This window comes from Sordaria macrospora, chromosome 6 (genome assembly GCF_033870435.1).
Source record: "Sordaria macrospora chromosome 6, complete sequence".
NCBI classification, from domain to species: domain Eukaryota; kingdom Fungi; phylum Ascomycota; class Sordariomycetes; order Sordariales; family Sordariaceae; genus Sordaria; species Sordaria macrospora.
This window is the reverse complement of record NC_089376.1, coordinates 4,083,328-4,104,457: the sequence shown is the minus strand read 5'-3', so window position 1 is coordinate 4,104,457 and position 21,130 is coordinate 4,083,328. Positions and strand designations below refer to the sequence as shown.

The 21,130-nt window shown below is 50.3% G+C and overlaps 8 protein-coding genes across 8 annotated transcripts; 4 read left to right on the top strand and 4 right to left on the bottom strand.

Moving 5' to 3' along the window:
- Positions 1-523: 523 nt before the first annotated feature.
- SMAC4_12797 (uncharacterized protein) lies at positions 524-1,575 on the bottom strand. Its single transcript, XM_024655951.2, has 2 exons — positions 1,296-1,575; positions 524-1,222 (listed from the first exon to the last, which is right to left on the bottom strand). The coding sequence occupies exons 1-2, from the start codon at positions 1,452-1,454 to the stop codon at positions 1,088-1,090; spliced, it is 294 nt and encodes a 97-aa protein (XP_024510946.1). The 5' UTR covers positions 1,455-1,575; the 3' UTR covers positions 524-1,087.
- A 1,060-nt stretch (positions 1,576-2,635) lies between these two features.
- Positions 2,636-4,754, top strand: SMAC4_08541 (uncharacterized protein). Its single transcript, XM_066090814.1, has 2 exons — positions 2,636-3,669; positions 3,793-4,754. Exons 1-2 carry the CDS (start codon positions 3,031-3,033, stop codon positions 4,159-4,161), a joined length of 1,008 nt encoding a protein of 335 aa, XP_065947611.1. The 5' UTR covers positions 2,636-3,030; the 3' UTR covers positions 4,162-4,754.
- An 870-nt stretch (positions 4,755-5,624) lies between these two features.
- On the bottom strand, positions 5,625-7,150 carry SMAC4_08540 (uncharacterized protein). The gene is made up of 2 exons (XM_003345991.3): positions 6,474-7,150; positions 5,625-6,398 (listed from the first exon to the last, which is right to left on the bottom strand). The coding sequence occupies exons 1-2, from the start codon at positions 7,077-7,079 to the stop codon at positions 6,219-6,221; spliced, it is 786 nt and encodes a 261-aa protein (XP_003346039.2). The 5' UTR covers positions 7,080-7,150; the 3' UTR covers positions 5,625-6,218.
- A 1,705-nt stretch (positions 7,151-8,855) lies between these two features.
- SMAC4_08539 (uncharacterized protein) lies at positions 8,856-9,664 on the top strand. The gene is made up of 2 exons (XM_024655950.2): positions 8,856-8,997; positions 9,141-9,664. Exons 1-2 carry the CDS (start codon positions 8,866-8,868, stop codon positions 9,372-9,374), a joined length of 366 nt encoding a protein of 121 aa, XP_024510945.1. The 5' UTR covers positions 8,856-8,865; the 3' UTR covers positions 9,375-9,664.
- A 1,607-nt stretch (positions 9,665-11,271) lies between these two features.
- On the bottom strand, positions 11,272-12,888 carry SMAC4_08538 (uncharacterized protein; the record flags this gene model as incomplete). The annotated part of the gene is made up of 3 exons (XM_003345989.2): positions 11,272-12,033; positions 12,112-12,738; positions 12,823-12,888. The coding sequence occupies 3 exons, from the start codon at positions 12,886-12,888 to the stop codon at positions 11,554-11,556; spliced, it is 1,173 nt and encodes a 390-aa protein (XP_003346037.1). The 3' UTR covers positions 11,272-11,553.
- A 1,156-nt stretch (positions 12,889-14,044) lies between these two features.
- SMAC4_08537 (uncharacterized protein) lies at positions 14,045-15,123 on the top strand. The gene is made up of 3 exons (XM_024655949.2): positions 14,045-14,218; positions 14,307-14,417; positions 14,516-15,123. The coding sequence occupies exons 1-3, from the start codon at positions 14,144-14,146 to the stop codon at positions 14,678-14,680; spliced, it is 351 nt and encodes a 116-aa protein (XP_024510944.1). The 5' UTR covers positions 14,045-14,143; the 3' UTR covers positions 14,681-15,123.
- A 710-nt stretch (positions 15,124-15,833) lies between these two features.
- On the bottom strand, positions 15,834-16,862 carry SMAC4_08536 (uncharacterized protein; the record flags this gene model as incomplete). Its single annotated transcript, XM_003345987.2, has 2 exons — positions 15,834-16,165; positions 16,248-16,862. 2 exons carry the CDS (start codon positions 16,860-16,862, stop codon positions 15,998-16,000), a joined length of 783 nt encoding a protein of 260 aa, XP_003346035.1. The 3' UTR covers positions 15,834-15,997.
- Positions 16,863-17,863: 1,001 nt separating this feature from the next.
- On the top strand, positions 17,864-19,577 carry SMAC4_08535 (uncharacterized protein). The gene is made up of 2 exons (XM_003345986.3): positions 17,864-18,837; positions 18,985-19,577. Exons 1-2 carry the CDS (start codon positions 18,217-18,219, stop codon positions 19,198-19,200), a joined length of 837 nt encoding a protein of 278 aa, XP_003346034.2. The 5' UTR covers positions 17,864-18,216; the 3' UTR covers positions 19,201-19,577.
- Positions 19,578-21,130: the final 1,553 nt, after the last annotated feature.

Genomic DNA, 21,130 nt, shown 5'->3' with positions numbered 1-21,130 from the left:
AATCATGTCTCTTGCATTTCTGTTTCCTACCTTTCTTTTACCTTTGGACGTTCAAGTTGGTCATCATCATATCTGCTGCGACTGGGAGCCAAGCAAGGGAGGAGCTAGATGATGATCCGGGTTAGGGTTACACATGGGTTCTTGTCTGAAGCGGTGGTTAGCAGCGTTGTTGGCTTGGCACGGGTCTTCACCACGCTGGGCACTCTGCACAACTCAACCACCATTCCACCAACTCACAAGAAAAGAATCAATGTAAACCAAGTGTGTTTTTCTCGATTGGAATCTTCTCTCCAACATTCCTTCTTGGATGTGGTTGTCTAGTTGTTCTTCTGTACACTCCTGCCCTGGAATGTTCGTTAGCGCGGACTGGACTTCACTGCACACTCTGCCCAACTCAACCTTTACGCCACCAGATTCGTTGTAACAAACTGTTATCAAGCAGATGCATTTCGAGAGCTTCAGATACACCCTCCAATTTACTGCTTGGAATTTGGATCTCCTGTTATTTTTCCGTGTTATTTTGTACACGTTCTGTCCCAAGAATCGCGCTAACAATCAAACTCGGACTCTCGTTTCCGTTTGTTGGATTCCACTGCATGATGATGACGGAAAGGGACCCAAGATTTGCCTCCCACTGCACTACCAAACGCCATCGAATAATCAGAAAAGAACAAAGCAGAGTAGATGCCTTTTGTTGCTGCATTTCCATTTCCCGTCTTCAAGATGTCGCAACGGATTGCAACACGCGTGATTTATGTACATTGACCCCGGCCCATATTTTACTCTTGCGGACCCCAGCAGCCGTGCTCACCGCGATATCAGACTTCAACCCCGTTCTTCCCTTTGCTTCACTCATCTGACCAAAAAAAAGGCGGAAAAAAAAAGTTTCCTCTTGAGGTGTGGTCTTGTCTTTTGAATGGTGCTCCAAGGCACACGACACCATCCATATGACGACAAATGCAAAATCAAGATATCAGAAGTACTCTCCGAGGACCAAAATCAACGCCGTACAATGAGTGACGGTCTCATTGCCAGCTTTTGGCTCGTTCGTGACCTTGCGATACCGCCATCCATGATCCCGAATGTGTTATAACCTGCTGTCCCGATGCGTAGTCGTTGACTGCTGTTCAATTTCTTCGCTGTCGTCCTCCATCTTGTCGAGCTCTTCTTCTAGTAGTGCCAGAAGCTGATCAGACACGTTGTTCATGGCTATTTCCAGTATCTGAAGGGTTGACAACGTCGATGTCAGTCGGGGCTCCCAAATCTAGCAATGATGTAAACGGGGACGTACAGACCTGCTTGAACGATAGCTTCTTGGCATCAGTTGGGGATGCTCCTCGATCGTTGAGGGAGTGCGTCCCGTTGGGATCCCTACTGGACGGCGGGATCCAGTCAGGTTGATACTCGTCCGGCCGAGGGTTGGGTTGGTGACTGGCATCCAACATATTAGACATGGCGAATGCTGCCGTGTAATCTGATTTCGTTTGGTATCGAGAAACCTCTTGGACGTCGAGGGCAAACGACGAAAGAAAGGGGAAGATTTAATCCTGACGGATATGAGTAGGATGTAGGATATTCAGGAGAAAATTAGGAAAGCATGTCGGGCATCTAGGGTCAATATATATGGTGGAAGTTTGAAAACTTGTGGATGTTCACATCAGGGAGCCTCCAAGGCAAACCGACATGATTGGAGCATCGGCGAATAGTAGGTAAAGTATGGAATGTGAACGCTTGAAGAGGCAACATCATCAGCCTTGTTCAAGCAGTGCGTATGGCAGGAACCCGGCAGCCTGATGGTCTGACCTAGTTTGATGCATTGATTGCTCTCTTGATAAGTCTATTGGTTTAAAATGGGGATTTTTAGAGGGTGGGACCTATAACCGAGTGGTATATCAGGGCTTAATGATGCCCCATGTGCATACTGTGCCCTGGCGACAATATGCAACCATGGACAAAAGGATCTCGGAGTATGACTGAGCCGTTAAAGAGAACCCTTCCGTGCCGTCGAGCCATATGCACGAATAGACCTATGCAAGCCGCTCAACTTGACGCCGCCATATTAACATGCCGCCGGCCCGTCAACAACTTCCCTACGTGCAGTTTTGATTTTTGGCTGATCCGCGGCTGAATGTCCTGGTGGTGCAGTGAACTCCAAGTCAAACTGTCTCTTTCTGATGGCCCGGCCGTTAACGCCACGGTAGATCGTCTTGTCCAATCACGCACGACGGAAGTGATGAACGCACCTTCCCTGGACCAGAAAGGTGGGAATCTCCACTGGCAGCAAGCCTGGCACCGCGCCTGGCATGGTTCCTGGCTTGACGCCTAGCATCGTGCCTGGTTTCAAGCCTGGTATTGCGCCCGGTTTCATGCTTTGCAGAAAAAGGCGGACCGGGACCAACGAGAACTGCAAACGAGAACGCCACAGCATAAGCGGAGCTTGTGACAAGCCGAAGTCTGCATCGCTCATGTCCAATCAAACAATGCATGGACATTCGATGACATGTCATGAAGGAACCCCCGCATACCCACTGGCCTCTTCCTTCTATAATAGCCCCAGGCCTCACCGAAAACCGACACTCCAAACTGTGCTCCCTTCTTATTTTATCGCGTTTGCCAAGGCAGATTTCCCTCCCCCCCCCCCCCCGCCATATCTTTTCTGTCTTCTTGAAGCCAGCTTGAAGCCGGCTTTAAGCCAGTCGTTATTAGTCTCATGCAAGGCTCAACTTCAAGCTCCAAGCCATATACCATGGAGCTTCCGGTCGATTTGCGACGGTGGTTGGACGTCGACGATGGGGCTTCATGCCGCCGACGAGTTCACTCGTTGTTCAAGTTCCTGGCTATCCCCTCCAACCATGACCCCTTCTTCTCTTCCTCCACTCGACATTCTTTTCCCGCAAGGCGCTCCATCCTTCGCCTTTAATTTGACCCATTTCTGCCCTCGTATTGGATCTCGACGCCTCTCTCGCTCGAATAATTTGACGACCCTCCTGATACCACGCGCCCACAAGGACAACATTCCATCACATCGAAATGGCCCAACCCCTGGATGAGATGAGCGACGCTCGACAACCATCTGACATTGCATCGTTCAACACGTCGCCAGTCTCTCATCCAAACATGGCAGACGATGGCAACAATCTGGAGTATTCGAGTCCGAACCACGCCCATGCCAGCCAAAACCTTGATGTTGCTTCAGGAGTTGCAGTCCCGCTTGACCCGATGTTGTTTCAGCAATACGGCAACCGCATTGAGGACGGAGATCATTCGAACCAGGCGATTCTCACAAGCTACAACCAGTACTCTGGATTGATGGAGCCAGCATGGGCCAACATGTCCCCAATGCATGCCCAGGTTGGAGTCCCCATGGGATACGATGTTTACAACATGGATCCTATGGCGCACGGTAGACTTGGACAACACCAAATCTTGACGCCCCCCGTCGTGGCAAACACTGGTCCTCAGGAACAGCAAGGACAGACAGACAACTCAGGTGTCAACCGCTGGACCCCAAAGATGGACAAAAGGCTGTTGCTCCTCAAAAATGACGGGAAACCCCACAAATTCATTGCCAAAACGCTCGCTACCGAGTTCCCCTCCGCCAAAGGGTTGAATGACAACATGGTTGCAAAAAGACTCAGATCTTTGCGGGAAAACGCTGCCAATGCCACGGTGAGTAATTTTAGTCATCTCCCATCCATAGCTTGAGACTTTCCGTACAGGTACGGGTTCCAACAGCTTGCAGGAGGAGCGTAGGCTGTTTGTTCAAGTCACTAACAGCCTGTACCCGAGCAGAAAGTGGATAAATGCGTCAATCGTTGTCTCCCGAAAATGCTTCCAGTGCTGGCAGACGCGGTTGCACAAGTGGCCCAGGAGCACGGTTACGAGCACGTGGAGAATGAGAAAGAAGACATCGAGCTGGAGTTGAGAGCGGAACTGAAAAAGATCATCCAGAAGAGGATGTTGGACCGCCAGCGACCACGAGCCACTGGTCCAGCTACAGCAGCATCACAAACACAGAACAGGGTTACGAAACCCACCGGACGCCGAACCAGAGCACACCATGTCAACTCCGGTAACTTAAATTCCCAGTCCGGTAATGCTAGTGGCTCGACGGACCCAAGCGCGCCAAAAGACTTCGGCCCTGTGGCAAACCGAGACTAGACTCTTTGGGCAGAGTCCACGACGTGTCATCGAGATTCGCAGCCCGGTCAACTCATCGGTACCTTGCCCTCGTCAAAGTGGCTTCTTGCTCTGCCGAGCGCCTTTGGCTTTGCACTGACGCTCCCCGGTCCGCCACCTCGAATGATCGGATGGATGCACGTCAGATGGTCTTTGGATTTGTCGCGCAACACGTTTTGGATATAACCACAGGGTCTCAGGATTGGCTCGGTTCAATAGACGTTTTTCTCTTTCGGCACCACACAGAGACGTTCTTCTTACAGATTTGTACTCTCCGTCTCTCCTTGGTCCTTGGTTTCCTCTTTTCTTTGCTCTCTACGACGTCAAGGCCTTTTGGATTGGTCCCAGGTTTTATTCAATGGCTCAATCAAAGCACATATCAACTGCCCCAGCATGTTCTTTCCCTGCTACACCTCAACAAACACGCGCCAGAAGCGTTCCAGATTGTTTCGTTTGTTGAAGGTAGCTAGTCAGATCACTCGCACAAATTCATGAGTACCTTTGTAAATGTTGATCACTTGCCTGTTTTCCATCATTGTTTGTAGTGTCCATAGCCCTCCATAGTATATTCCATAAAAAGTCCCCAACCTATAACTGTCACCTACTACCGCTGTAAGTGCCTGTGGTTCCTACACCACGTACCGGATCGAGCTGTTTACTACCATAGGCTGTGTGTTTTTGATCTTCGGGGAGTATATCTACATCCTCCCTAGCTTCTTCAAGTCATCTCCAAATTCGAGAGCCTAGAAACCCCGAGGGCCTCAGGTCTGTTAGTAGCAACCCGCCTCTACCAAGTAGATAGTCAGAAAAAACGCCCATTAACTTTTCTCCCCCGCGCAAACAGCCAAAAGCTCATGTAAACCACTGCTCAAAGTTTCAACCAAGATGCCTTCAGAGAACCGTGAGATTTGATATAGGCTTAGGTAAATGGTCACCGCATGAGCAGCTAAAACGGCGATTTGTTTTATCGCACGGTGGGAGAGAAAAAAGCATGTAAAGCACAAGTTAAGGTTGAAGGTACTAGATTGGTTATAGTAGACTTGTAGTGGACTTACAGCGCATTGTCGGGGGTTTGAAAACTTTGGTAATTTAGGTTTTGGGTAGCCGACGAGGAGGTATTTTTTGGTACCAGAGGTTTTGCACCACTTCGATGTAAGTGCACTTTACCGGACAACTGGAAGTGGGACCAATTTCTCCTTGCTAAGATCTCTCGATTGTAATTTGGTTCATTTTTGGGGATTAGATGGTGCAGTTGACGGAAGGTCAAATAGTGTAAGTTTTGGTGTCAAAACAACAACTACCCCTAGTCCCGTCATTTTTAGTGGTGACCCGCCTTCCGCCTTCCAATCTTCTACTTTCCGTGTTCTCTCGTATACCACAACGCCTGCTTGCGTGCCTAGGTATTCACATGTGTGTCGGTTTGTTTCAATATGGGAAGGAACGATTTTCTGACATTCTCGATCTATGTCCTTGACAACAGTGCCCCTGTGTCAAGTGTGCACACGCCAACCGGGATATCGCAAGAGCGTGAAGGTAAAAACTCTACCCAACATGTATGCATTGGAACACAAGGTACGAGACTACTAGCTAAGGTAGGGAGGTGAGACAGCAAAAGAAAACCAAAAGAAATATCAATCTCAGTAGGCGGAAAGACGTTTAGTTCCAATTAAAGACAAGAGAGGAAAGAAAAGAAGCGCGTGAACCAACATATCCCCATCCCACCACAGAAACCAAAAATAACAAATAAGGCGAGAACAAAACGCTAGAGGGAAAAAAATCGAGAAAAAGGACAACGACGACCTTCTGGTCGAAAATGCATTTGAGAATGCATTGAATTGCAACGACCCTGCCCTACACAGCACGAAGTGCCGGCCACAACCGCGTGTGAGTTATTTCCACCTGAGCGCAATCAGAGCCGACACATGGCGTCCCTTAAAACTGAAGCGTGTGCTTTGGGTTTCCTGATGAGAAATTGATGTTCCCCTCTTCACCAAGAATTTGATGGCCGATTGCTCTTTGCTGGGTGTTTAGGTGATATATTATGTCCGTTTGCCGTCAGCAATTGCGGTGAGCTTGCTGTCTTTAGTAGAAGTATCCATTTCCTCAAGATCACTGAACTCGTCGTCATCCTTGTCGTCCTCGTCGTCCATTCTATCTAGTTCCTGCTCCAGCAAGGCCATTAGCTTGCTGGATGTGTTGAACATGGCCTTGTTGAGGATCTGGTAGGAACACAATTGGTTAGCAACTCGTTACTAGTGTTCATATTAGGTTTTCGGAGGGAATCCTGTGCTCACGTCTGAGAAATTAGGCCGGGGTTGGGATGTTGGTTGATTGTTATTGATGTTCTCGTCACTGGGTTGCTCCGGCACCAGTCTGGTATTTTCCTTTCTCGATGTGTGGGTGAGCTCTCTTTGAGCCTCATCTTGAGACTTGGAAGTCTGAGCAAGGTCAGCCAATGGATGAAGAGACCCGAGCTGGCTTCGGTGCTGGCAGCATGACGCTTGGCTGGGATGGCACAGACCCGATTGCTGAGGTGCCATGGCTGATTGAGTAATCCATGTTGCTTCCGGTTGCATGACCCAACGGCATTGCCATTGAGTACCGACAACTGGGAGGAGGACATGGGATATGGCTTGCTGTTGGGAAGGAATGAGTGCCGGGACCGGAAACACGTTCTGGGTGGCTCCGCACGTGAGACCATCCACGGAAGGTGCAACCATGACAGGTTCAAGCCTCATGGTCGTTCCTGCTCCAAGATGAGCAGGCTGGGGGAAGACAGCAAGACGATGGGTGGGTACTGCTGTGGGATTTGCTGGCTGATTCCCGCAAGGACGGCTGGCATTCAGCGAAGTGGCATCGGCCGGACATTGCTCACAGTCATGCTGGCACCACGTTGACATTGTGTAAATGGACGAAGTCTGGCAAGGTCAATGTCAACAACCGAAATAAGTGGGTATATCACGCAGGCCTGAAGGGTTTAATTGACAATTCGAGACTCACATGTCTCTAAAACTGATTTCCAGATGACTGGGTAGTGAGAACAAAAGCAAATTGCAGTAAGAGATGTATTCGCAGTCGAAGGATCAAACGATGAGCTCAGTTGGAAACTCTAGGTCCAAAAGCACAACATTCGGACACAAAAGACGGACAAGTCCACCATATTTATTTCGGTGAAAGTTCACCAGCACCTGTCCTCGACAGGAGACCCATTGGACAACCATTCTCTCAAGGCTTGCCACTTGTGAAGCCATACCGGAATGGAAGTCTCACACCCATGTGAAATGACCAGTTTTCGGTGTGTATCCTTAGTGCTTTCATTTAAACACGACAATCAATTCTTAACGGGCTTTTTGTCTGTGACCCAAACAACGGACAATTCCAGACACCCAGCAGAGCCGGATGGGGCTTGTATTTCTCCAAGACAGTGCATCGTCATCAGGCAGAAGGGTTGTTATCGTATCAGATCAGGGCCATTGCCATCATAATGCCACCGCTGAACTCCAGGCATTATTCCAGGCGTCATTCTGGCTTCAAGCCAGGCTCGAGGCCCGGATATCAGTGGCGCAAGCTCGCTGCGATGCCCGGCCAATGATCGGCCAAAGCAACTACCGAGCCACACAAACCGGGCGTTGTGGTCTGGTGCTTGGCTTTCCGCCAGACAGGCTGTGAAGACTCAATAATATCCCAAGTCCCAGGCCTTGAGATGTCTTCCGGAAGCAGTCAGGTCGGGACCCCCGGCAGGGGCTCTCAACTGGTGCCCAACGCGGACTGACGAGCTGCACGAGTTGGCGGGTGTATGTGCATGCCGTCGCTCCGTCTCGTCATCGGTAACAATTTCGACCAAGTTCCCCTTGACGTGCTCGGGTCTGCCTTGCCCTGATTTTCTAGATGTCAGTATAGCAATTAGCAAATGCACCACTTATATCGATCGTGGTGTTACTCTTGGCACGCTTAGTATCAATTGCCATCCGGGTCTCTTGGTGTCCGCTGACTTTCATCCGGGTCATACGCTTTCCCATGGGATGGCTCAAAGCGTAGCAAGAAGCTCAAGGCGGGAAGTGTAGGCAAGGCAATCGGTATAGACTCTAGGGACTCAGCCTGGCAACCCACGATATACGTACCGCTAGATCTCCAACCAAACACTTGTGGGGTGTATAGGTACGCAGATATATAAAGTCGCCCGGCAGCCTCGCCTTTGCACCTTTTTTTTCTTGTCATCCACCCCCCGGGCGACTTCTCATTCCGCTGGTACTCATACCAGTATCGTGAGGATCTCTTATTACACCCGCTACTGCCAGTTATACCCTCCGCCTAGGTATGCGACTTGATTCACTCCATCCAGGTGCGCTATGAGATGCAACACCGTCCGTTCTTGGCCAAGCACTAATGAACCGCAATCTCACATTTTGAAGAGAAAAACGAATCCGCATACCTAGAAAACTCGTCGCTTATTGCACACAGCGAGCCGAAGAAAACGTGATGGACGCACCCAGAGCAAAACGACAACCACAGTGTGGGTCGGGAATTACTGGACCGACCCAAGCTTCCACGATCATGATCATGGAACACCAAAAGCCGAAGGCCCCCATTGGCCCTTCCGAAGAGGTAAGTACGACACAGTCTCCTATGGCAATTGCATGTTGAAAGACACTGACATGTCTTGTTGGCACAAAGGACTTGCAGAAGATGGTCAACAACATCATGCCAACTGAATTCGCGACCCTTGTGCAGGAACCTGAAGGAGGCACTCATGCCCCAGAGGGGGCGCCACAACGCCAGCCCCAGGTGATGGAAACCACTATTCGCCCACCGGTACAGGTATGTTCCCACTGAACAAACAAAGCCTTGGTCCCCTGAACACACCTGCATCCATGTCACTCGATCAGGGACATTTGATACCCGACCGCGTTTGTCTTTTTAGATCGTCACTAACAAAGGCAATTCGTTCAATATCTACCTAGAGACTGGCAAGGGCCATCAATCGAATTTTCCCCCAAGCCCAGGACATCGTCGTTCAGGGAATTTCGGAACAGCTTGGCTACCAGTTCATCCCGACTGAGGAGGAGACTCAAATGCTGAGGCAGTTCCTTACGGAGTGGCTCCAAGAAAACATCTTGGCCCGGCAGAGCCACAAATCTGCGGGCGCCGTGGCGGATGCTTCCGGCGGCGGCGATGTAATCCCACCCCACCCATAGGATGGGCGGAAAGCTCGTGAGCTTCAATCCCTAACAATGCTCGATGCAGTGAGGATGGGCCTTACCTACGAATGAGAGACAGGATTTCTGAGGAGTTTTTACTGTCTCCAGTCCCCAGCCTTTTCATGTATCCCATTCACACGCATTTCATTTCATTCGAACGGGTAGATACCAGCCACAGCACCTTTTTACCTCTAGCCTTTCAGTCACCTAACCTACTTGGTACCCTCTCCCGACCTTTTGTACTTAACAGAGGCCTCATACTTCCTTCACGCTCACAATTCACATTCAAACTTGGAGACGCTGTTGGATACTCTTCATATCAGACCCTTACGTTGATGAGTTCAAAACGGACCAATACAAATGGCAAACAGATTTTATCTTCAAGATTGTACTTCATCGTCTTCCTAGGTTACCTCTAGATATGTAAATGTGCGGGATGCACGACCATATGAAGTTGATTTTAGCTACGTTGCAGCGGCTACCCCGCTAAATTTTGGTGGATATTACTTCTACGCGTGGGTTATTTTCCTGGGCCTGTGAATGGGTCGGGCCGTAGGCGGCTCGTGGCGAGCCGGCCGGTGGAGGTCAGACGAACCGACTTTCACCTTCCATTGTCTGCTTGCCCGTCTTATGATAACAAGGGATGATGGGCTCACGTGAATTGCTCGGTGCACTTTTACGGCCACTATGAAATTCAACCGAACATGTTCCTATCCTCGGTTTCCATTTCATCTGTCAAAAACCTTCATTGACTGGGCTTGTCCATGCCTTGCGACGACAGCAGGATCAGTCTGATGTGAGCTCCTGATTAGGTACCCCTGACCGCATCGCCCTGTTCATCCCATCCATTTCGTCCGATCGTAATACCTAGAGTACGTTCATTGCGCCCGGACCAGTTTTCGACAGTGGAGGTTAAAAACTTATTTTTCAGAGATCATACTAAGAGACTTACTCCGAACCAAGTCTTATAATTGTTATCCTGAATCCCGTATGACTTGATCAAGTTGCAAGCGCGTGAAAGCGGTGATGAAGGCTCTGCCATTAGCACTTGCTGTGGGAGGGATATGGAGTCACTGTCCCCCAAATCTTAGCAGGTAGGTGCTGAGTTCTGGCTAAATGCACCACAGTTATGGATTCTCCGATGTACTTGAGCTGTCCCAAAAGCGAAGCTACATGCATGTATAATCGACCCTGTTGATTGGATATCTGAGAGTGTTGGCATTGTGTCAACATAGTCCGACGTCCGTTGCTGACACCTACCGCCCAAAAACGAATGAATCCAGGTGATGTAATGTTGCTCGAAAAACCATAATGAACGTGATCCAAGAAGAATTTGCAATGCCATCTAGTGTATAAGTCAAGGCGGTCGTTTGAATGAATGTGGCCGGAGCCTTGGTTGCTTTCAGAAATTAACCTGGATTTTGTTAATTTGGGCCGTGGACGCATGATCCAGCCGGGGCCGTTTGACTCCGTGGTAACACTAGTAATTGTTCCTGGGTAATTTGATTGCCCTTTACACCCGCTCTTTCTTGCCTTGTCCCTTCCACTTCGTCCTTTTTCCTTTCTCGGCTCCTACTACTCCCTCTTTTCTCCACCCCGTCCTGGACCTCATCCTTCTTTCCTCATCGTCACCTTTTCTTCTAAGCCTTCTTTTTGCATCATACCTTGCACTGGGACGATTAGGATATTTATCTTCACAGTAATCCCCACACAAGTCACAAACATCCATCTCCAGGCCTCAATCATTATCCACACTGGTTATGACGGCACACGTCGACACGTCTGGTCAAAAGCTTGCTACATCCATGCACTAGATAGGTAAGTTCACTCAGGTGATCTCTCTAATTCAGTTACTCGTGACGAACGTACACGTGTGTGCACGGAATGCTTTCTCATGGCACCTAGGTCTAGATTGATTTCTTGATGTTTTAGGTATGTCAAAAAGAAAGCAAAAGAAAACAAATATCACAACAAATATCACAACAACAACAACAACATAATAGGTATGGGAGACAACTTGAGAAAAAGATTGAGGAGATACAGGATGTGTCTGAGAGGAAGTAAACAGGAAGAGAGAAAAAACAGAAAGGAAAGAGAACGAGAGAAGAACAGGAAGGAAAGAGGATGAGAAGAGCACATTGCTGACCAGAGTGTGCAAAAACTTCCACTTTGCACCTCAAACCGAGGAGCCCTTACCAAGTGGAGGTGCATTTGTGTTGAGTCCGGGAGCTTGGTGGCAGCGGGAGTCATTGCGCTCCTTCCCAGCGGTCCTATTCGGACTACCACAGTCGGTCCTGATTTTCCCGACTTGATTCGAGCTGGCATCAGGCTTGCATGTCACCGCGTCCATGGCCTCGAGCTTGCCACTCAGGGATACCTGACCAAAGGCTTTGAACTCGTCGCTCGCCTGAGGCTGGCTTCCCGCCTCGTCAAGCGCTGGAAGCGCTTCATCCGGCCCGTCACATTTAACGACTTGTAAGTCAAACTGGCTAGTCTCACCAGCCTTGGCCTCAGGCTTGATGCCAGGCGTTGAGTTCCAACCCTGGACATTGGAGATAGCTGTGTTTTCGGCGTCCAGCTTGTCTAGTCTGTCCAGCTCCTCGTGCAGCAATGCCATCAGGCAATCAGATGTTTTCACCATGACCTTGCTGAGAGTCTGTACGAATTTATTGTGGTTAGCGATCTGTGGCTTAACTTAGAGGCAAGCTGGTCTTGCGGAACACTGGATACTGACCTGAGCAAAGTCACGGTCACAATCAAGGGCTGACTCTATGTTGATGATGGCATCTTGATCATCAGGCTGATGGCCTTGAATCGTATCCTTAGACATTAGATGTCCTGGATCCTCGGATTGAACATTGCTTCGAACGGGCTTCGAGCCAGATCCAATCTGGCACGGATCAACCGGGCAAAACGGGTCCAGCTGATCCAAGTAGGGATGGATCAAAGTCTTTCCTGGATGATGAATTGGTTGCTGAAGCATTCCGGCTGGCTGTTGCCCTGTCCAGCGGGAATAGGGATTGGCCCAGGTGTAGTTCAACCCAGCTTGAGGCTGAAGCTTCGCTGGAATCATGGCCGAAAAAGCGTAGATGCCGTGCATATGAACTCCAGGAGGGTAAGCCAGGGGACATACAACCATTAGAGGTCCAGATAGCGCAGCGGTTGATTGCTCATGTCGCGCAGAACCGGGGAAGAAAGCCATTCCTGGGCCCATTGGTGCTTGAGGCGAACAAGAACCGCCGGGGTTCGAGCCGATGCTGCCGTGGTTTTCGTGAAGGACTGCGTTCATATTGTTGGGGAAAAAGGATTGGGTAAAGAGAATGTGTGGAGGTGACAGGTTGACGTGGTTGAGGTGCTCGGCCTAGAAAGGATTGAGATGAGATGACACTTCGAGTGCTGGAGATGGAGTTTGACGGCTCGGGACAAAGGTCAACTTTAAACTCACCTCTCCGCCAAATCGAACCCTCAGGCTCTCGCGGAACTTGGAGTTACCGCCTATCAATTGGCACATGATTCAGGAGTTGTTTTTGGTGTCAATACCAACTAAAATGAAATCATTGTCAGGTGCTCGGTAATGAATTTTTCGTGATTCAGCCTCCCGTACATGTCAAGCTCAAACTCGGTAGCGTTCACGCCGAAATTCGCTTTTGCCTTGGGTGCCACGCGTTCACGATCTCGGAGGCAGCAGAGGCATGAGCCGGTGCTTGAAGCCAGACAGCAAGCCAGGCTTGAATTCTGGGCTCAATGCCATGCTGACGATTGGAGCTCGCCATCGAGATTGTGTGGTCTTAGTGGTTCGCGACCCCTGTTGCTGTTGCGGACCAATCTGTGGCGTAAGGCTACTATCCCTCCGCAGCAACACATCGTGCTCGCTGCGGATCTGGCAGGGCAGCGAGCAACCAAAGGTCCTGTCATCAGCCAGCGCAGCTGCGGGAAGTGGAAGTTGCGACCCAGGTTCAACATTCAAAAAGGGAAAGAAGATTGGAAAAGCCGATAGGTTGTCGGGTCGTTGTTAGGCGGTGAAAGCAAATCAACAAAAATGGAAGCTGGCGAGTAGGCGTACCTACCTGCCTGCTCACACAACACTGCACCTTTATTTCCTTTCCCAACCTTCGTCAATTACACATTTGCACATTCGGCTCGTTGCTGCATTAGCGCCATTTTGGCTTGATGCGAGGCATACTTTCACATATCGGTGAAAAATGGCCGAAGCGAGGTATCGCGTTGTTGAGTGCAGTGTCGAAATGGGGACTTATCGTTCATCTGTCCGCCCCGAGCTCCAGTCTCCGGCCCCTCCCCGAGATAGTGAGCCAAGCGAGGAACCAAGCTCTATAGCTAATACACGAACCGGTTGGGTGTACGTTTGCTGGAGACGAGGGGATGTTGTAAGCACACCAAAGCAGTTTCTTATGTCACTCCGTGTGGAGGAATGCAATATTGGCTGTCCCACGTCCACTCACCTCTGACAGGGCATGCAAGGTGGTGTTGTACCTCCTAAGAGCTAAAAGGATTCGACTCCACTAGTGGCCTGGTTCTAATTGATGGGACATGGTGATTGCAGTGCATCCAGCAATGCGTTCCAGTCAGGTACGTAAGTACTTGCCTTGTATGCGATCAAGGTATACATACATAAGCTCTGGGTCCCCCACTCGGTTTTATAAGCTCTGGGTCCCCCACTCGGTTTTTCCTACCAAGGCCATCCGGTCTTAAACACTTAACCAACCTCCCCTCCAAGCCTAAATCGGGTCACCAAACCATCCGCAATCATGGACGAAAGCCACCCCATTTCCACCACCAACAATGGTGGTTCATCGATGGATACCGCAACGATCCAACCTTCCGTGAGTACAAAAGGTCCACCGCCAGACTAACACCTGCGTAGGGTGCTCCATTGGCTTTAACTTCATCTAACAAGGTGCCGAATTCCAGGATATTCCCACGCTTGTGGAGGCCATGATGGAGACGGTCTTTAAGATGATCCATCATGGCGTATCTCATCGTGGTGGTGGTGGGCATAAGCCGCCAAAATCCAGGCATGAGGTAAGCTACGCTACGCTACTGCCCCCCTCTGGCTCAGGTTCTCCAATGGAAGACTTAACACCCGACACTAACAGCACCCGTGCCTTCCGTTGCAACAGAACTTGAACAAGGCGATAGAAAACATCACCCCCGTCGCGCTTGACATCGTCCTTGAGAGCATTTCCGAGGAACAGGGTTCTCCGTATAACCCGACTGTGAAAATGAAGGAGGCTCTCAAGGCCTACATTGCGTTGTGGCTCAGAAACAAGATGACGCTGCAATAGAAGAGTGCTGTCGGATACTCAGATACAGGCCCGAGAGGATGAGAACAACACTGTCAGTCGCGGCAGTCATTGCATGTACCGGAAGAGGTGGAAACATAGAGGTATGCGGTACTGAAGCCCCTTTCCTCTGGTTTTAATCGGTTATCTGTCTTGTTTTGTTTTGTTTTCTTTTGTGTTCTTTTGCTTGGCTGGGCTTTGGTTTTGGGTATTTTGATTTTTCATTGTTTGGATTAACACACAGGTCAGCACGTTGTTCAATCGCCTGTCGCTGCACTTTTTTGTACGGTACTACTGGTTATGCACATCCCGTTGCCTCCAAGTACATCACGTATTGGCAGGCTTCATGTCCATGCATACGCAATGACGCCCATTTTTTCTCCTGTAGCTAGGGTAGCTGTAGATAGATGGGGCCTTCCCTCCTGGAAAGAGTCCTAAAATGAGACAAATCTCACCAAAATTAGAAGTCGCGGCGTTCGCGCTTTCCCGTCAAGTCTTTGCATGTGTAGGCGGGAGCAGGCAGGAAGGAACCTGAACATGCTGATTGGGGGACCCTCCGCGCAGGACATGATGTCGTGTAAGTAACACCTGCAGTTCTGACAGCACTGCGCGCCTACATCCCGGGTTATCTCTACTGGAATAGCGATCAATGTTCGTTCAAAACATCACATTCTCTAATGCTTTAAGCTACCGCTTATGAATGCGTGGTTCTCATGTTCTTATTACACATTGTCGTTGAAGTCGGGTTTGCTTGTCGGATCTATTGTCTTTTGTTTGTTTGTTTGTTTGTTTCATTCTTACGACCGCTGTACTGTAGGTATTTCATTACCCCGCCCCCGCATTGTGCTTGTTCACGTCCCAGCGTTAACATTGCGATGTACTGTACACGTAATATGTACAGCGGCTGTTGGCGGTGTTTCCAGGCCTGCCTCTCTGGCTTGCCTTTGGACCTGCCTGGCCGCGCAGATACCACCTTCATTCCCAAAAGGGAAAATCTTTCTAGGTTCGCGGGTTGTGATTGGATTGGGGCCGTCTTTCTTGGCGTCAAACAATTCAAGGGCCCCTGGACATATTCAACAGCACAGCACCGGTCTTCGTCACTACCACACCTCACAGGTGGACGCACTAACAGTGCAGCGTGTGTCAAGGCGAATATTTCTGTATTGAATACCTAATGCACAGGTGTTTATCCAACGCAGACTACCATGTGAAATGAAAAATCGAGCTGTGCAAGTGAAGGAGGTTACCGATGGCTGAGGCAATCGGATTCAGGACGGAGATTTTGGAAACAACTTGAGAACGAAAATATGAGAGATACACTTAAAGACGGCATCGGGACTTTTTGTTCTCGAGGTTGAGCTCCGAGAGTGCTTCATCCGTCTTGTCGACGTCCTCGGTCAGTTCGTTCTCGCTGCTCAGCCTATCCAGCTCCTCCTGGAGAAGTGCGATGAGACGTCCGGATGCCCTCTTCATTGCCCTGCTGAGAATCTGTAAAGAGTAAGTTGTTAGATTAAGGACAGGTGGTGACAGATGGGGATTTGATTGTTCGCACTGGGTCGCTCTATCCTACCTCGCCAAAGTCTCGTTCATCTCCAGATGTCAACTGAGCCACTTCTTGGTGTCTAGAGTGCTCGCAATCTGTTATGTGGCCGTTTCCCGGCAGCGCCATGCCAAATTGCTCGGAGTGGTGTGTGCTCATGCTCGGATTGCTTCCAATTCTCTCAGCGGACTCATTCGAGTTCTTCAAATGGCCCTCTGAGGAATGAAATTGGCATGGGTCCAGAACATGCGTTGAACGAGCATCGGCCTCGTGGGGGTATTCTATCGATCGTGATCTTGGCAGCCGAGGGTGGTTCATCTGCCACTCTGCATCAATCGGGGACGATAGGAGTTCGTGTTGTGCGCAGGTCCATGAGTTCCATGAATCCATGGGTTGTCGTTGGGAAGATGTCGTGGGAAAGTTGTACATGCAGTCAAGAGGGAAAGCGCTCGGAGGATCATTGGTGATGTGATTAGACGTAATCAACTCCGGCGCGCTGATATCAAACCCAGGGTAGAATCCCTCGTAAGGGTGTTCGATGTGGTTGAAAGGTTTGGGAGACGGTTCTTCTGATGACTCCATTCGTGAGTGAAGCAGGTCAGGATTCCTCGAGCTTGGTAATGTGGATAGGCGGTCCTCGTCCATTGCTGAAGGATGAGTCTTTACGGCGCCGTTCTGGCTCGCCGTTGACAATAGATGTTATTAAGAACTGATATTGTAATTTGGAAGGAAGACGACGATGTTCGTTAGCAAAAGGTGTCCGAGAAGGAGGAGCTTGTATCTGGTTGCCTTTTCTACGAGTATTTAAACCCTTCGTGTATTCCGTGGTGATCCTTAGGAAAAGAAAGTCCGGGCCGATGTAGCGACCAAGGCTGACCGATCAATTCGACAACATTTCCGGCCTTAAGTTTAGCCCGAATTGATTGGCTTGGACATACCCTTCGAGCCTTCATACCCGCACATGCTTGTGGAATGACGCCCATGCTCGTTTGCGTCAGAGGTACTTCCTGATGGCTGACTCTAAATGCATATTCACAACCCACAGCGCCTCATTCTGTTGCTGCCCTTACGTGGCGTTGCCTCTCACGGAGGTTTCCCATCACAAAGGCATCTTTGGGGGAATCTGGAGCTGTTCACCCACTGTCACCACTGCCAAGCATCGTCTTCATGCATGCTTCATGCTGGATTCGAGCGGGATTCGTGCCATGCAGCTTCGTGCTAGGCTCAACGCCATGCTCAGCGCGCGGGTCAGCCACTAAAAGGCAGGAGGACCGGCCAGTTGTTTTCCTAAACTGCCCTAAGAGGGTTTGTTGAGCTGTCCATGTCAGCAGAACTATTCGGATTGTAGTGACTCTCTCATCCACCGACGGAGCGAAATAAATCTTCTGGGTTTCGCGAGTCTCGTTGTCGTATGTCCAGCAAACATCCATTGAAGTGAAGCCCTTAGCCATGCATATGACCCCTGGCAGCTTCAAGCCTGCCTCAATCCCGTCCAGGCGAAGTCCATGAAACCGCCTGAGGTTCACCATTCCTTTCGGAGTGATGGTTAAGGTAGATGAGGCAGATTGGAAGGCGAACAACGACACCGGCGTACTTGCTTTGACGATATCCTTCTCCATCCCACCGTGTTCAAGTAGAAGTTTGATGGATATGAGTGCTTGATCCTTTTACTCCTATCGGTCTTCTGGGCTAATCATCACCCTTCTCGTGTTGCCCTACTCACTTCCTCTTTTCATACCTAAAACTTTCAGGCATTGAGTCCTGAATCTGTGACGTTGGCAATCGTCCCTTCTCTCCTCGAGGGTGAACAAAACTTTCGCATCCAACCACACAGAGCCCATACACACCTGTTTGGCTAAAGCCTCCATTATCCCAGTATTCTTCAAAAAGACTCCGCCTGCCTGTCTCGATCTCGTCCAGCTTCCACTAAACCACTCCTCGACTCAATTGGAATTCTGATAGATAAGTCATTGCTCAATCAGCTGCAGGTAACATTGCAATGATCCCTCAACCTTTTCATCACCCTGCAAGAGCCGGTGGTCCATCGACCAACCATCGCCAAGCCTCTCCGCCGGCTGCACCAAATCCAGCGTTTGGTTCGCCATTGCTTAGAACGATGCGCGACCCGGCTTTTCACCAACCACAACACTACGCAAACGTCGCTGCCATCAACACCCCGTGGCAACCACCACAAGATCGTCTTTCCCGGCCGGAACCTCATGCGCCAAACTATTTGATGAATTCAGCTTGGACGGCCGGTCCGGCACAAGCAGCTGCCCTTTTGGGGCAGTATGCGGGGGTTGCTCCAGGCACAGCAGGAGTGCCCTGGCAAGGTTCTGTCCCTACAGTGGCTCCTATGATGCCTGCGATGCAGGGGCAGGTGTGGCCCACAGCTTCCGGCATCCTCAACCAACGCCGTGGCCCACATGCACCACAGCAAAGGGGTCGCGGTCATGAATGGTCTCAGATCGAGCAAGACTATCTTCTGATGTATAAAAGACAAGGGATGACCCATCCAATGATTGCGGAAACTCTTTCGAACATGTTCAACGTCGAAAGGACACACCACATGGTGACGAAGAAGCTGGCAGCGCTGAGAAGGGAAGCCATCAAGCCCGATGTAAGTTGCGAACCAACCACGAAGAACTCCCGTGCCCGTCAAGGGCCTGCCCCTGGTCTTAAGGGCACTGATTTACAGCGCTTGTCTGCATTCCCGTTGGTTCCAGTTAGCGCAGCCGCACTAATCGTGTCTTGGCATCCATCCTAGATGTACGAACAGTCGATCAAGAACGTCTTGCCTCGATCCATCGACCTCCTCTTCGAGGAACTTTCCACTGAGATGGGCATGAAATTCGCCCCCAGCGAGGAACGTAAGAAGCATCTCGAGCGTTTCTTGCTGACCTGGTTTTCTGGCGTCATTCTAGACAGCCAGAGACCAGTGGCTGGGGCGGGCGTAAACGCGATGGGATCTCAACGGCCGTGAGATCGTGGCTGAAACCGACGAGGGGCAAATGGATAGGCGGGTTGTCTCGTGGAGAAAGATTCAACCGCGCAGAAAATTAACAGGCTCAATCGTGAAGAGCCTTGGTGCCGATATTATTGTGCAGGGAATGCGTATATTTGATCGATACCTACAGGCGGCGAAATCCTACCGTAGGTGCCCTGTATTTACCCAACAGCGGCGGAGTTATAGGGATGAAGGGTTATGGGCTATGGTTCTCCTTATTACACTGTACTCGACCCGGCCTGGCGGTAGGTGTACGTCCTCGGTGGTCTCTGTGGTGTGGCCTTGTGCGCCCGGGTCTCGAAACATATGGTTACGCGGGCTACTCCTCGGCCAGAGCAAATCAATATACCAAAGGCGATTTTCTTTCTCATGTCCGGTAGTTCATGCTTTGATGTGATTGTTGAGGTGACGCCGCTTCCTTACCTGGTGTTGTAGTTATTTTGAAGCGTCCGGGTGTTGTAGAAGATAGTTCCAGTTGTTTGTTTCGGTGTTTTGGGTACCTGCTTTCCAGCACTTTGCCCCTGTGCCGGGTCCGTCCGCTGTGTTGCTTCAGGTGGTTCCTGCCGCTGGTCTTTCGTTCCAGTCTTGCACATCACCCCTGGTAAAAGTCCGTTAGCGTACGACTTCACAACGTGCTCTTCGCAACACAACAAAAACGCCACCGCTTTCCATGTACAAGTTGTTGCCAACCAAATCCGTTTTGCTTGATTTATATACTCTTCATCCTGTGGTTTCTTCTGTAGTTATCCCGTTGTTTTGCCGTCAAGTTTTGCAGACCCTTGTCACGAGAACCTTCCAGGTTTGGTTTTGCGGGGCACCGGGCATGCATAGGTCGCCCAGAGCACCCAACCCGCCATGAGCGCACAACGTCACGAAGGTCAATGATCGAATCCGAAACTACGGCAAAACGAAAATGTTTGTGTGTCAAAGAGACCGTTTATTGGTCCTTGTCGGGCTACCCATCGGAAAGTTGTCAGCTGCCGGGCTACGGCCACTTTGAATTGGAATTCTCCATGTCATGTCCAGACTAGTCGGCTCCCGGCGACCGATTGCATGATTCCAGCCAATGGCGGCACCGTGTGTGTACCTTGGTGATGTGGGGCTTGTGTTTCTAGCCTGGCGCAACAGGCGTTCATGTAGTGGCAGATCACCGTCCTCGATCTAGCTCGGAATCTCAAAGACATTCTGTTTGCTCCAAGCACGAATCTCGCAGCACCACGGGGAACTGTAACAAAGGCATTATCTTGATGGCCTTGTCTCCGCTTCTCCAGGGCAGTTGTTCCAGCCGGTCCTGGTGTTGGGTATGTTTCGTGTGACCCCAACCTGGCCATCGGGGAACTGACCTGTAAAACAAAACTTTGACAACCGCTGGGAAGGCAATGCCGATCAAAAACAAGCAGGGTCAGCGGGTCAGCCCACTGCAAAAGGAACGAAACAGTGCATGGCATGGCGCGGAGGGCAAAGCCACACCCAGGCAGCAGAAAGACGCATCACGCCCGTCCATGGACATTTCGGAGCATAGAAGGACAATCCTGGGCCGTTGGGTAGTTGAAGAACAGAGGGCTAAGCGACCGGGTCGGCATTGGATGACAGGGACTACTGTTTCCAGTGCCGTGGTCAACCAGTAAACCACTCACCGTCGATGACTGTTCGTGGGAACGGGCGGGGACAAAACACCAACCGGGGCAAAGTTATGGCGGCCGGGAGGGAAGAGTGCTATTCATGGCATTAGGTGCCGACACGATCACGCCCAGAGGTTTCTTGCGCAGAAACAGAAGACGTGGCCCAAGGGCAAATTGGGAAGAAGAAAAAATCGTCGCCGCACACGAGTGGAAAGTGCCGCTCATGCCACCTGGTACTTTGACTCGGCCCCGAGAGACGTATTGTAGACTGAAGTCCCGTAACT

What these genes read in the sequence shown, in the direction of transcription:
- SMAC4_12797 (XM_024655951.2), bottom strand. Translation starts at nt 1,454, where the DNA reads ATGTCTAATATGTTGGATGCCAGTCACCAACCCAACCCTCGGCCGGAC. An exon ending in AGAAGCTATCGTTCAAGCAG is followed by an intron (nt 1,223 to 1,295) that starts GTCTGTACGTCC and finishes TCAACCCTTCAG; the next exon opens with ATACTGGAAATAGCCATGAA.
- SMAC4_08541 (XM_066090814.1), top strand. Translation starts at nt 3,031, where the DNA reads ATGGCCCAACCCCTGGATGAGATGAGCGACGCTCGACAACCATCTGAC. An exon ending in AAAACGCTGCCAATGCCACG is followed by an intron (nt 3,670 to 3,792) that starts GTGAGTAATTTT and finishes GTACCCGAGCAG; the next exon opens with AAAGTGGATAAATGCGTCAA.
- SMAC4_08540 (XM_003345991.3), bottom strand. Translation starts at nt 7,079, where the DNA reads ATGTCAACGTGGTGCCAGCATGACTGTGAGCAATGTCCGGCCGATGCC. An exon ending in CCCGGCCTAATTTCTCAGAC is followed by an intron (nt 6,399 to 6,473) that starts GTGAGCACAGGA and finishes TGTTCCTACCAG; the next exon opens with ATCCTCAACAAGGCCATGTT.
- SMAC4_08539 (XM_024655950.2), top strand. Translation starts at nt 8,866, where the DNA reads ATGGTCAACAACATCATGCCAACTGAATTCGCGACCCTTGTGCAGGAA. An exon ending in CTATTCGCCCACCGGTACAG is followed by an intron (nt 8,998 to 9,140) that starts GTATGTTCCCAC and finishes ATATCTACCTAG; the next exon opens with AGACTGGCAAGGGCCATCAA.
- SMAC4_08537 (XM_024655949.2), top strand. Translation starts at nt 14,144, where the DNA reads ATGGACGAAAGCCACCCCATTTCCACCACCAACAATGGTGGTTCATCG. An exon ending in CCGCAACGATCCAACCTTCC is followed by an intron (nt 14,219 to 14,306) that starts GTGAGTACAAAA and finishes GCCGAATTCCAG; the next exon opens with GATATTCCCACGCTTGTGGA. An exon ending in CGCCAAAATCCAGGCATGAG is followed by an intron (nt 14,418 to 14,515) that starts GTAAGCTACGCT and finishes CCGTTGCAACAG; the next exon opens with AACTTGAACAAGGCGATAGA.
- SMAC4_08535 (XM_003345986.3), top strand. Translation starts at nt 18,217, where the DNA reads ATGATCCCTCAACCTTTTCATCACCCTGCAAGAGCCGGTGGTCCATCG. An exon ending in GGGAAGCCATCAAGCCCGAT is followed by an intron (nt 18,838 to 18,984) that starts GTAAGTTGCGAA and finishes CATCCATCCTAG; the next exon opens with ATGTACGAACAGTCGATCAA.